Here is a 14,645-nt window from a genome sequence, read left to right as displayed (position 1 = left end):
TCTCAATATTGAAACCAACTAGCATCAGAGAATGAAATACAGCCTCATTAATGTCTATGTGTGCTCATACCAAGACTGGGGCATTTGCTCATTTTCATGTCATGGTGGCATTTGGTCATTTTCCCCTGCAGCACTGCATTGAAAGCCAAAACTCCTTTTTGTGTTTCAGCAATGATAGAGACAGGGGAATCACATACAGAAGAATGATGGTATCCGTGCCTTCACTCACCATTTTTTTATTTGCTAAACTATAATACAATTCTCTTCTGGCTCATTTAACAAAAGTTATTAAATGTCACCTCAGCTGCAATAAATGTAGGGTTTATTTAAATGCATAAATATCCTAATTTCCTATTTCCAGACCTAATTAAGATCCAACTTGTCTGTAAAACTGGAGCATAAAATGGCAAATTATTTTCCAGCACATTCAGCTCTCCTTCCCCTGGTCACTATTAAGGAGTTGTAAAGGACACATGGGGGAGCAGACCACCCACCCAGATCAGTTGAGTATATAAGCTGAACCCAAAGCTGAACCTCTGGGCCTTCTCTCTGTATTAAGACATCTCAGCATAAACTTTAACATGCCTCTGCTTGATGGTACAGGAGAGAAACTCACTTCCTTGAGAGGCCCATTCCCAGATTCTGACATACCTCTTTCAGTAGGCACCAAGTTTAGTATGTCAAAAATAAGACTTTTAAGGATTAATCACTAAATAAAACCAAATTCCTTTAGTCCAAATATAAAGGAAGATGACACTGAATATACAGGTATTATCTCATTCATTTATTACCTGCAATATTTCACTTCTCCTTCCTTATTCTGAGAAGGGAGTTAAATAAACCCCACAACTTTTAATAAGGAGATTCTTTATATTAACTGGCATTACAATGAGTTTAAGTCATTGCTTTAGGTGATATCTATGCCTGTGATAGATGATTATGAATAACTTTATATGGTGATTGACCCTTGGGGATTTTAAACAAGAAACTATTGAACTGAAAGTTGTTAGACTTTTCTGTGAGATTATGTGTATGCAAAAAATCCACAGAAATATGGTACAAGCTTTCACAATTCTACTAGAATTTGGCTAGCCTCTGCCACCCTGTTTTCAGTGCAACATGTTTGAAAGCTAAAACAACGAATGTGAAATTGTACACAAATGACTGTAATAAGCGCTGTCATGAGCCAATCAATTTTTATAACATAAATATAGTGCAATGTGGAAAAGTACATACATACAGCATTTATTGAATAAATTCATCAGTTCCTTCTGAATTGTCCTAAGAAATAATTTAACATCATACCTATTAATTTAAAGGATTAGATAGCTGAAATTAACTGATCTTACTACCTTCTAGGATTGCATCTGTAGACAGAAAAGTTTTGATCAGTGAGGCTCATTTGTAGAACAATATTAGAAATAGTTTGATATAACATAACACAATATAATATACCCTTTAAAACAGGACTCTTACCTCCAACCACACCGATACATATATAGAGCTCAAGGACACTATTGCAGAAAGAGGATGCAATCATTCCAAAAGAACAGAGGATACCCCCTGCTATCATCACAGGCCGGCTACCATACTTATTCACCAAAATGCTGCTTATGGGACCTGTTGGTAGAAAGAAAATGCAATTTCAGGTAACAGGTAACTCCATCTTTGTATTTACAACATGTTGGAATGCTTTCCTCTTCCATTCCAGAAAATGTTAAACTGTTTCTATACCAATCTGTCTTACAAACACTCTTTGAGTTTGCAGACACAAGACTAGATGTGGATATACTGCCTCCATGACAATATAAATATTGATTAGTGATGAAGATGGATAAAAAGACTAAAGGCATCAGACAAGCAAGAGGGATTGTTACAGTTCACAAACAATCAATACCAAGATCGGTCAATGAAAGTTTTGAAAGTGCAAGGACTGAAGAATTTCAAGCGTGAGACATGCATCAAAACTCCACAGAGCAAGAGGAACCTCCAGGCAAGCAAACTAAAATTACTTAAAACTGCAGCATGGCCTGCACCCCTACACAGAACCACACACAGACTTAAAAATATTGTCAAATCAGAAGATAATTATCTGGCCCCCAAGGCTTTATTTCCCTTACCTCATCAGGAGGGGAGTATTAATGCACAGCAAGATAACTATAGACTGTCTGGGAAAATCTAAAATGTGGTTTAGCATAAAAACCTATAAAATTTAAAAATATTGCTCTAGGTCCGTTTTTCAGTTTCAGCTGCAATTCAGTTTATGGTATAATTACATCTATAGTAACCAAACAGCTAGTGTGCAATTTAGCATGACATACATTATATGTTTTTGAACAACCATGGCTAGAATAGATGGTGTGCTACATATCAAGACTAAGAGGTTGTCAAAGCTCTTTAGGTAAACCTGCACAGCATCTGGTTGCACTATATTTGGTCCAAACCATTACAAGCAGTCTCGCTCTTGCAATAATGGAAGTTATCCAAGACTAAAATTAAAAAAAAAATAAAAGCAAAGAACCCAAAAAACCCAACACCATAGAAAGAAATGCATTTCAAACCCAAGAGAGAGCAGATACCTAGCACAAAGTGGAATGCCTTGATTTGCATCTGAGTTTGCTGCAAGTTATTCACTATACTGGTAAAGTTTTAAGTCTCGGTTTTTATGAATATCTAAAGGAATAAATGACAGAAACTTCAGGCAGTGAAAGCCAAATCAAATGAAATTTTAAAATGTGCTTTCATAGGTAAAGTTATATTTTCAACTCCAATCTTTGAATTATCTTAAATGTATTTGAGTATTATTATTGATAGGCTGAAAATGTTAATTACTATTTGCATATGCACAACAGAAGTTTTAAAAATGATCAATTTTTACCTTACTTCCTCATGGAAATAAGCTTCTACAACAGAGTTGCCCTGTGCCTGCCTGTCTTTTCTAATAGCTCATTAATTCAGAGATCGACTGGAAATTAACTTGACTGGAAAGCAAAGATTTGAGTGATATTTGAATCTTAGTTTGTGTATTCATTAAATAGCTTGAGTCACAAGGAGTCTTAAGCATAACTGTATATTGAAGCCAACAGACTTAGACATCCACAGCATGGAATGGACACCCAAATGGACAACAGCCTGGGGATTTATTAAAAGACTTTAGAACACTTATGAAGCACCAAAACAGCTGATGCGATGACATAACTAACATTTCTTTATTTCCATTTGAGGGGAGCCACTAAGCAGAACTGTGACAAGCAAGGCTTTCCCCTTTGAGACTATATGAAGAAAGTACTAAAACATGGAAGAACACAATTTTTTTTATTTTAAAAGCTATGTTTGGAAAAATAGTGGTTGGGCTTGTGTCTGAGTTAGAAAGCAAGCCCTTTTGAAATATGTGAACAATAGAAATAATTTCTCAGAGTAAAAAAAAGACCTATTTAACTGAAAATCTCTTTTTAACTCAAAGCAAAAAGTTTCATCCCAGTATCAAATAATAGCTATTAGTTTGAAAATAAATAAATTTAAGGCAAGTAAAAAACTGTAGTTGTTGTTATTGCTAAACACAGTAACAGTATTCACTTAAGACATATCAAAACAATTTTTTTTTAATAATTTTCCAGTTCTTCTTCCTGTGATGAGATGGAATTATTTACAAAATTGAAAATGAAAAATTTGTTTAGTATTTGCTAACAGACAGTTCCTTACCAGGAACAGGAAAACTGCATCGCTGGAGATCTTCACTGTAGCAGTTAGGCTGGGACTTTAGGTTACAGATTTCCAGACCATAACACATAATGCTGGCTTCACCTACAAGACCTAATAGCTGAGCTCAAATATGGATGTATTAATTCAGATAGCTTGTCTGAGCCTGACTCTATACTTTCAAATCAGATACATTTGGAACGTATTGTGAATTTAAAAATCCTTTAAATATAATATTCCCTTTGAGCTGTTTTCTCTAAGTTAATGATGTGTACTTACCACCACAGCTCCACTTAATTTGAGGTTTTCTTTACGTATGTTCCAGTATTTTAATTTAAAATTTGTGCATGTGGGAAATATTAACTGTTGTACAAGCCACAAAGTTAGTTTAAGCTCCCTAAATTATCTAGGACACTCTTGCAATGTGATAAGTAGGTTAAACATTTTATTCTGACATCTGTGCATACACTTGGTTATGAAATCTCATAAAATAATGCATTTTCATACCTTAACATAGATGTTTCTACATAAATTCCAGCTGTTTGCCTGCATCATTTGTTTTAGAGCCTTGCACAAATTTCATGTCACATCTAACAGCTTCTACAATTATTTAAGAAATGCTCACATGCCACCATAGGTCTATATTCCTTGTATATTCTTTCTTTTTAGACAAAGGTTAAGCTGTTTAAATACTATTACACTGCCAAAACCTTGCTGTACATTAATATATTTTAATGCATTTAAGGACTTCAGGATCTCTGAATCTACTTTCCCAAAGCCTGAAGTAACTGTGTAACAGATGTTAAATCAGGAAACCCACAAGAATATTTACTCTGGTCTCTCCCTTAACACCCACAAACCATCAGCCACAAAGATTATACACTCCCCAAAGCAAATTTAAGACCATTATCATAATATGCTAACACTCTCACAGCTGTATTTCTGTTTTATACCTTTCTGTTTCAGGCAAAGGACCAGGCTGTGATACAGCAGCTGTAACCAGCACTACTGAAAAACAGTTTCAGCAAGGGCTGTGCTTTACAAGACAAGAAAACAGAGCTGCTTTTCACATTGTTTGTCATTATGCCAAGGGAAAAGCAGCAAAAGTCATTTCAGCTGTGTGAGCAGAGATGGGATCATGCATTTTGGAGCTGTTTATGAGGTTTCAGACAAAGTCTATGATACTGTGACACCTATGTTCTGTTTCATTGGCTCAAAAGAGCATTTACTTGCAGTTGTGCACAAAGAAGCTGTGGATGCTAGGAGCACATTTAGATTAGATGCCATGAAGAAATCTTCCCTGTGAGGCTGGTGAGGTGCTGGAAGGGGCTGCCCAGAGAAGCTGTGGCTGTCCCACCCCCCATCAGTGTTCTAGGCCAGGCTGGATGTGGCTCTGAACAATCTGGTCTACTGGCAGGTGTCCTGTCCATGGCAGGGGGGTTGGAACTAAATCACACCATCAGTCACAGATTGGCCTGGGTTGGAAGGGACTTTAAAGGTCAACTAGCTTCAAACCCTTTAAGGTCATTTGCAAAAAGTGTCTCTCCATCCTTCTTGGAGGCGCCCTTCAGGTAGTGGGAAGCCACAATGAGGTCACCCCACAGCCCCCTCTTTTCCAGGCTGAACCATCCCAATTCTCTAAATCCTTCCTCACAGGAGAGATGCTCCATCCCTCTAATCATCTTGGTGGCCTCCTCTGGACTTGATCTAACAGGTCAATGCTCTTTCTGTGCTGTGGGTCTCACAGAGGGATGCAGCACTGCAGCTTGCAGAATATAGGGGCAGTACAGAGCAGAGCAGAGAGGAATCCCCACCCTGGCCCTGCTGCCCACACTGCTTTGGATACATCCCAGGACATGTTTGGCTCTCTGTGCTAGGAGTGCCCATGGCTGGATCATGTCCAGTCTCCCCCCCAGCACCCTCAAGTCCTTCTCAGCAGGGCTGCTCTCCATCTGTCCATCCCCAGCCTGTGCTAATACCAGGGTTTGCCCTGAGCTGGGTGCAGCACCCAGCACTTGGCCTTGTCAAACCCCATGAGATTCCCATGGGCCCACTGCTCAGGCCTGTCTAGGTCCCTCTGGATGGCATCCTGTGTCACCTGCACCACTCTTGTGTCATCTGCACCACTCAGCTCAGTGTCATCTGAGAACTTGCTGAGAGAACACTTGATCCCTTCATTCCTGCTACTTATGAAGATACTGTAATTTATTATAATAAAAAATAAAGTCCCAGTGCAGACCCCTGAGAGACACCATGTGTCACAGATGTCCATCAGGACTCTGAGACATTGACCACTATCCTCTGGATGTGGCTGACCAATTCTTTATCTAGCTAAGAGTCCACTCATCAAGTCCATCTCTCTCCGATTTAGAGACAAGGACGCAGGGGTCAGGTCAAAGGATTTACAGAAATCCAGAGAGATGACATCTGTAAACCTTCCCCTGACCACCGATATGGTGACTCCATCATAGAAGGGCAACAGCTTGGTCAGGCAGGGCCTGCCCTTCATGCAGCTGTGCTGGCTGTCCTGAATCACCTCTGTGTTCCCCACGTGCCTTAGCACAGCTTCTAGGAGGAGCTGTTCCATTAGTCCTAGTTTGATTTCTCCCTGCTGTAATACAGTGATATAATTGGAGAGCACTCTGTCATTTCTCTTGTATACTGCCAGTGCACTCTTGCTTTTTATTTTGCTACCTCCATTAATTTTAGTATGGAACTAGAGATAAACTTTCCTGATAAAAAGATAATTTTTTTTAACGTATACTGACAATGTCATTACATTGTTCTCAGTGCCATCAACCCAAAGCAACATGAAATGACTCAGTCTGAACAATATGACATTTATTTAAATGAAGTGAATTTCTGAAAGAAGTTGAAAATAAATGTAGTAATATTTCAAATTACACTAATGCTACATTGTAGATTGCACCCTGTCAAGTGGTTCAAACACATTTGCAGCCCTCTGCTCTGCAGAGTCAATGCAGCTGTCTTTCCAATCAAGGTTTATCTTTTATTTCTGCTTCCTACAAGGCTGGAAAAGCCCAAGGAGCTCCAAGAATTAATATTAGTATCAACTATTTGCTAAGATCAGTCCAACTTTTTCTTTCTTTTTTTTTTTTAATATGAAGTCCACTAAAGAAAACTCATTCAAGTTCTTAGTACTGCTAATGGAATCCTATCTCTGGTATTCAGAGGAAAAGCAACTCAAAATTCTTAAAACCTGTTAATTAACTTGGAAAATACTTTCAAAATATGCTGTTTTTCTCAAGTAGGACTAAGATAAAATATTATGCATTCTGTGACAGTTTAATCTCTCATTCAAAAGCCTTTTGTTAAAATCTTTTAGTACTCTTGGACAGGCTTTAGACGGAAAAAAATTAAAAATATTAAAAAGTCATGCAACTATTTTTGTTTGCATTATTTTTTTACATTTGTATTCTTTATCATGTTTCTGGGAATGGTAACTTGCATTTCTGACACATCCCATGTGTTCGTGTAACAGAAGTGAAGTAAATTAGTTCAAGAATCTTTGGAAAGTTTTCTCTGTAGTTCCTCTGTGCATTTGGCAGCATTTTTTTTTTCCCCATCTCATATAACATTTACAACTGGCTGCACCGACTCCATAAACCTAGATAATACAGTAACCTTGATAGAAAACAATGTGAAAATATGCTCTTGCAGTAAATACCACCAAACAGAAATGTGTAGCAACGAGTTAAGGTTGTTAGACTACGAGATAGGAGAGCTCAGCAGCTAAAAGCTCAGCCTGCCAGGGAGGAGGCAGTCAGCTGCTCAACCATCCATCACACTTGGCTCTCCACTTCCCCTGCTCTTAGCTGCATTTCCTCAGTGTCATTACTCCAAATGCTCACATTCTTACTGGTGTCCTGAAGGAGCCTTGTATTCCATTGAGCTTTTATCTTTTGATCTCTAATGAACAATAATTTGACCTTCATCTATTCCTTGGAGGTTTATAAGGAATGCAGTAATTTTGTGTGTGGTAACACATAGGAGCCTGACTGATGGAAGAGTGCTCAACTCTGGCTTCGTCCTCGTGGTTCTCCTCCCAAAAAGGTTACACCTGCAAGTTCTGAAGTGAAGTGCTGAAGTCAGAAACACATATGTCTGACTGCAAATATAAGCTGCCTTTTCCTGAGATGTTCAGGAGAAACAAAAAAAGTGATCAGTGGTGCTGGTACTTGCTCTGAATGTATTGCTTTTATGGAGGCATCACTTGATCTGCTTTGGTGTTTGTGCTTTTCTAGCTGTACAGAGACACGAATCAAGGGCTTTACATATTTTGATCAAAGCTCTTGTTTGGCTTGCAAGTTTTTTTCTTGTTTGTTAGGGCGCAAATGTGTATGGAGTTATGGACCATGTAATTTAGAAAATGTCTTCAAGTTAGAAAATTGCTCTATATCTATGAATTTTAAAAAGCTGGAAAAATGCCCAGTTTTTAATCAAGGAGTAGCCATGCTGATTATTATTTACATGGATACGTATCAATGCTTTATATTAATTATGTTTTGCATGCTCTGCTGCAGAATTTTTTTCATGAAAGGCTAAAACACTTGATCACAATGCAGAGGACTTTAAGATAAATTATGATATTTCTTTTGAAATGAGCAATAGGAAACTTCATCATATTTATTAGGAAATTAGTGTAATTTTATGAGCTACTGAACACTCAGCAGATTTCTGAAACATATGTGGTCACTGACTAAAAAAGCTTTGGCCTAAAATTAACTGTCCAAATTTCATACTGACACCTGTATCATGAAAAGAAATAAGATGCAGAAAAATATTTTAGCATTTTTTAAAAGTTTTCTTATATTTGGTTTCCTATTACCTTCAGTATCACGGAATAGAGTGAAGCCCACGCATAAATATTTTCAAAAACTAGTCTTTCAACTTAGAAAAAGGTAATAAACAATAAAGAATACAGGAGGGAACAAGTTAACAATGAGATGGAACACAAGCACCTAGAAGAGAGTTGTATTTTAACAGAGACCCTGTAACACCAAGCACATATTTTCCCAAAAACATCCTGCATGCCTCTGTAAAGCGAAATAGCATCAGTGCATGATATGTGCACTGCAAGTAATCTTAGAAAAATACTCATTTCTTCACAGAAAACCAAAGCAAACAGCTTGTAAATTGAGCGTGTAGTGTATCAACATGAACATTAGAAAATTCAGCGGCAAATAATGAGGTACTGGGAAAAATTAATGAAAGTTTTCTGCAGAATAAAAGACGATGAATTTTAAAGCTAAGTATTTAACAGCAATTAAGTCCTCAGGATGTCATAGGCTTGCATGAATCTAAAGTTAAAACAGCTTTTCTGACTCAAAAAATATGTTAGGGACTTCACTTAAATAATATTACTGTTAAATGTACAATAAACCTGTGCCATTACAAGCTACTTGTTCTTCAAATGAAAAACCAAACAAGGACTTATTCACTATCCCCCCCTGGAAATACAGTAAAGATAATAATAATAATATATAAATATTAGTAAACATAATTATTTACAACACTATACACTATACAAGGTAATAATAAATTAAATTTCCATTTCTTTCAGGGATTCATTTGAAATTTCATGAGGCATAACTCAAATGCTCTCAAAAAATGTGCAGTGGGTTTTTTTAAGAGGTATCATCTTTGGAGTGTTATCCTTCTGTCTCTGTAGTTGGCTGAAATGACAGGCTAAGTTCAATTTGGCAATATCTGTGTTTGAGCATGTGAACTGAAAGTATCCCATTTCTGAATATTTAAAATAAATCCTAATAGGTTTACTTTGAGGGCACAAAGGGAAATTAGTACTACTCAGAAACTAGAGGTTTATTTATAGCTAACCAGAATTTCTATCTAATAGTTTATAGTTTTTCTGTCTCAAAAATAATCTTATTAAAAAACTGCTAGGCCCAGACATGGAGACTACATACTCACACAAACACAAAACAAAAAACCCCACTGCTTTCCCTCATCTGATTGGTGGACTCAATAATAAAAACGGGGTTTTTTTTCCAGAGATAATAGAAGGTACTTATCCCATTTATAAATATTTTTCACCTGAAACCTTCTGAACTCACTCTTTCACTTTCAAAGAACTAAAAAATTTCTAATTGAAGACTCAATGTTTAGTACTTTTTGCCTTTCCAAAGCAGATTACAATTTTAAGCTATCAAACTTGTCTTTACAGCTTATTAACTATGAACCAGATTGCCAAACAAGTTCTGTATATTCTGCTGTTACCCAGGGGTGGCACTTTTCTGCAGATAAAAAAACTAAAAAAAAAAAAGAGATAGAGATTACACTGTACCACTGTAAAAATTAGAACTATAGCAAATTGAAAATAAGAGATATATGGTTATTCTAAGAGATAACTGTTGGGAACTAAAAAAAGAGTCAACCCCCCCACCCCAAGAAAAAAAAAAACAAACTGAAGAGTTCATGCAAATATTTATTTTATTTCTTCATAGGCATTTTTCATAAACCATGTTATTGTATAGTTACAAATGCTTTCTTTTTTTTCTTTCTTTCTTCCTTCCTCTTTCAGGAAGGGCTGCCTTTTCTAAAAATCTGGGTGCACGCACATGTGAACACAATAATTGTAGATGTTCATTACTCACCACCTTCTATTTATTATTCTGTATTATCATTCTCTATTTTTATAACCCTTAAAAAATCCCTGGCTACTTTTCCTGGAAGCAGAATAATACTTTGTCAATTCTGCCTACCAGAATTTTAGAGAGGAAAAAGTCATAACAAATACAATAGCCCAGGCTATTGAGTAGTTCTTAGGAATGTATTCTCTCCAACACAAACCAATAAATTTTTCAGATAATGCATTTATACTGAAAATCCAGCCAACTTGAGTTAAGATTAATATTGTCATTTGGATTTCTCTGTCTTCTACAAATTGCCTATCATATTAAAGTTCATGCAATATCCCATTCCCATCCTGCACCCCATCCTACAGTTTATTTGTTTTCCTCCAGAATAATATTATAACTAACTCAACTTAGAAATTATTCCCTATATACTGTTGCAGGCAATAATATGTAATTTCAGAGAAAGCACAGGACACTTCCTTCCTCTCCGTTGCTCTTTATCATATTCCTTTCTGCTCTCAGTTTTGCACTGTATAATTAAACTTCAAATTGAAAATACTGAAATCTATTACCTATGTGTGTCTGTGGACCTCTTACTGTGAATTATGGATCGTGAGTGGACCATTAAATCTCATCTACATACTTAGAGTTAATGTGATGAGAAGTATAAATCTGGATGCATGTATTTATAACTTGGAAGTGTCCACACAAGTCACCATATTTAGGTCATTGTAAATAATATTGCAAGATTATTTTCAAATTCACTTAACACATTAGTATCATCATGCTTAAACTCTATTTTATAGGGAAAAAAAGCCTAAAGCATTATTTTATCATTTTAATTAAAATTTTTTTACTAATATCCGGTAAAATGCATATGGCATCTTTAAGTTCTAACATGTAGAAGTCTAAGTGTGTCAGTTTCCTAAACTCCTTTACAAACCATAATTAGATAATTTCTAAATAATTTGATATTATAATAAAATATTATATTTAGTATTAAAATAAATATTTAATAATGCAGGTTCCCAATGTGCTGAGGGAATGGGAACATGAAGGGAAAAGTGAAAAGGCAAAAGGGAAGAGTGAGGGGAAGAGAAAGGACAAAGGAAACAGAAGGGGGAAGGGAATTTATCTGTGTTTTAAAGATACCATATAAAATGGGAACTAAGCATTCTCATTAGTTTTTGGCACCTATTTAGATTGTAAATGGGGACAGTGGCAGTGTATTAATAGGATCATACTACACACAGAATTTGCATTTTCCCCACCGTTTTTCAAAATACATTCAGTTGCCAATTAAAACTGAGACTTTTTGTGGAGCTTCATTTACTTTGGTTTTTTCCCTTGTTTTCAGACAAGTGAAAAATTAGCACGTGCTTATATTGAAAAGAATCTATTAAATTATAGAATTTTATGTAAAATAAAAAAAAAAACTGACTATTTGTCTTCCTGGTCAAAAATACTAAAAGCAATAAGGCTAAATGCCTAGAAACATGAAGAAAAAAAAATCAAAATTAGAATAATGAACAGCCTAAAGTTATCAAAATAACTCTTGATCAAGAACAATAACAAGATTTATGTGATGTTTTTCATTTTTTTCAATGCATTTTCATTTCAGCTGTGCTCAAATTAGTAGCCTTTAATAAACCTTAATAGAAGTGGAAATTTCGAAGACAACTCAGTCAACATGTACAAAATTCTGAAAGTGTCCCAACCCAACCATTCCATTAGCCTATGATTTCCAATTTGCTTAAATTTAAGACAACCCATATTTAAATGGGCTTTCCAAAATGGGGTTTTCTGCTTTCTAGAAATAATATTAAGTAAAATATTTACTGAACAATCAAAAATTTAAGTGGTTTCTAATATATTCTCATTCTATTTTTCTTGCATCTCTCTAGCCTTTTATGGACAAATACATGCCTCAGAATAACTCTGTGCAATGAGGTTGATGGAGAAATCAGATACATTTCTTAAATCTTTATATCTGAGTAGATGTCAGTCTATCCTTGCATATTCCCATACCATCTCACAAACATTTTCTCATCAGAGCTGAATTTGCCATTGAACTGTCACTTTTAGATTTCCATCTGCTTTAGAAAAAGCTTTTCTTGATGCAGTTTCAAATGTTTAAATTGTTCTCTCTGTAGAGTCACATGCCATTTATTTTGTGAACTCAATCAAAATTAGAATAAAATATGACCAAGTTAGGTGTGAAAGAGTCAGGAAAAAATAGTAGAAAAAGCCTGACACTTGGACAGTGGAAAAGAAATATATTATGAGGGAGTTGGACAAAGGCTGTTATGGTATTTGCATTTTGGCTGGACAAGAGAGGAAAAGACGTTCATAGCATTCTTCTCACACTCTACATAGTTCTTTCCCTTGGAGCAGCAGAGGGAAATCTTGTCTCCATAGACAAGATTTTCTGAAAGTGTGTGGGTGGGAAATTCTAGATCGGCCCTGCTTACATGAACAAGGAGTATTTGAGCTCTGCTTCAAAAAGCAACATGAAGGGGCTTGGTGACCTAGTCCTGTCCTCTTGCACTTGGAGATAATATTTGTGCGGCTTTAGAACAAGGAGGGGTTTTTTACCTGCTGTGAAGAAATAAAACAACCTGCCACTGGCAGAAACCTTATTCTCCATCTAGTAATGTAAAGCAGCTTCCTTCTAATGACTGTGATGCATCATAAATTCAAAATAAATTAGTGCCCATTAAAATACAGGCTTTTCATCATTTGTATTACAGATACTGCCAGAGCATCATGCATTTCTGGAGCCACCTTTCCACTAAAGAATTATGCTGACATTCTTCAGCAAAAACATATTAAAATAATCCAATGAAATATACCTACTTCTGCAAAGATTTACCATGTGTGCCTGTGAGGAGAATATTACTGAGGTTTACTGAGGAAAGTAATGTTTTCTTCCTACAAGAGGAGCTATGTTTCTTTTAGTAAGTTTTAATACTTCTTACTGGAAAGCAATTGGTCAGAACTTTGATCTAGGCAATGTGTATATCAGAACGCCCTGTCAGGTAATTTTTTTACAACATCAGGTGAAATAATCTGGAATAAATTCCATAATACAAATTTGTTCTTGTCTTAACCCCATTTGCCACTTCAGCTCTGGCTCTCTGAGCATAGGGTCAAGTGCTTTGCACTCAGCTTACTGTTTACATTTGAGTAAGTAAATATGAAGAGCTTCTAAATCACAGTGGCAAATGTAACCTTGCACACTCTTTCCACAGGTATAAACTATGGTGCTGTGTCAAAGACAAGAGAATCACTCCCATTATATTATGTGGCATGCTAGCTGATTTTCAAGGATCAATACAGAAAATTAAAAAAGCATTGCATGAACCAGCTTTATGCCTTAACATGAATTTTATTCTCAAGCTGAAATAAAAGTTTCAAGAATTTTCAGTTAAATTAAAACTCTTCCAAAAATTCACTCTGAAATATCTCTAGTGTTTTCTGCCATATAAATAAACAAATTAAAAATATATCTGTGTGGCAGTACCAAGAACTAACTCTTCCTCTTAGCTCAAAATAATTACAAACATTTTTTCCAAGGTTATTAGGTATCATATTGCATATCATTACCAAACAGTCATAGGGAACTTGCAACTCTACAGTTTCTTATTTTAGTATAAGCCCAAAGTGGTGTTTGTTACTGTATATGCAGTCACTTAACACACACTGAGGCTCTCTCTGAGATGAGCTGCCATATCTCATTCTGTGAGGTGTAATCCCCTGAGTGAGTGTTCATGTAAGGGGGCTTGAGCCCCTTACATGACAGCTCCAATGTCAACATCTCCAGTGTTGACTACATTCTTTTCCCATGTGAGATCATACAATTTCAGGTCACTACCTGGAAATGTTTTGTTACAGAGTCTGTTGTTTCAATGAATAAGCCTTACAGTCACAGTCCTTGACTCTTGTTTTCTCAGAGAACTTTGCAGCACTGGAGCTCTGTGGAGTCCAATAAATTAAAATCGAAGTTTGGAGATTCACACTTAAGGTCAAATTGTACTGTGTCCTTAGATTTTTGTTTTCCATTTATGAAGCAGATATCAGCTTACTAACAAAAAAGTCAGAAGTTTTATCCAATGATTACTTCAATAAAGTGAATACCACTAGCTTTGCTCAAATCCTGTACATCTTCAAAGCTAGTATTCTATATTTTATTTATATTTTGTTTGGGGGAAAAGATATTAATCATTTATGAATCATGTCTTTTTAAGGTGAATATAAATAAAAAAAGATTTTAATGAATGCCTCTGAAATCATGTAAGACATTAAAGGTACACTGTCAAGGAATTTTGA

At 35.9% G+C, this 14,645-nt stretch overlaps 1 protein-coding gene across 1 annotated transcript in view; it reads right to left on the bottom strand.

Moving 5' to 3' along the window:
• SLC16A7 (solute carrier family 16 member 7) overlaps positions 1–14,645 on the bottom strand; it is an 80,394-nt gene that overhangs the window by 10,156 nt on the left and 55,593 nt on the right. The window contains exon 3 of the mRNA XM_030238243.2: positions 1,477–1,620. Coding sequence (XP_030094103.1) covers positions 1,477–1,620 — 144 coding nt within the window. The remainder of the gene's footprint in view (positions 1–1,476; positions 1,621–14,645) is intronic.

Source organism: Serinus canaria, chromosome 1A, assembly GCF_022539315.1.
Source record: "Serinus canaria isolate serCan28SL12 chromosome 1A, serCan2020, whole genome shotgun sequence".
Taxonomy (NCBI): domain Eukaryota; kingdom Metazoa; phylum Chordata; class Aves; order Passeriformes; family Fringillidae; genus Serinus; species Serinus canaria.
The sequence above is the reverse complement of the archived record's forward strand: the minus strand, read 5'-3'. Positions and strand labels throughout refer to the sequence as shown.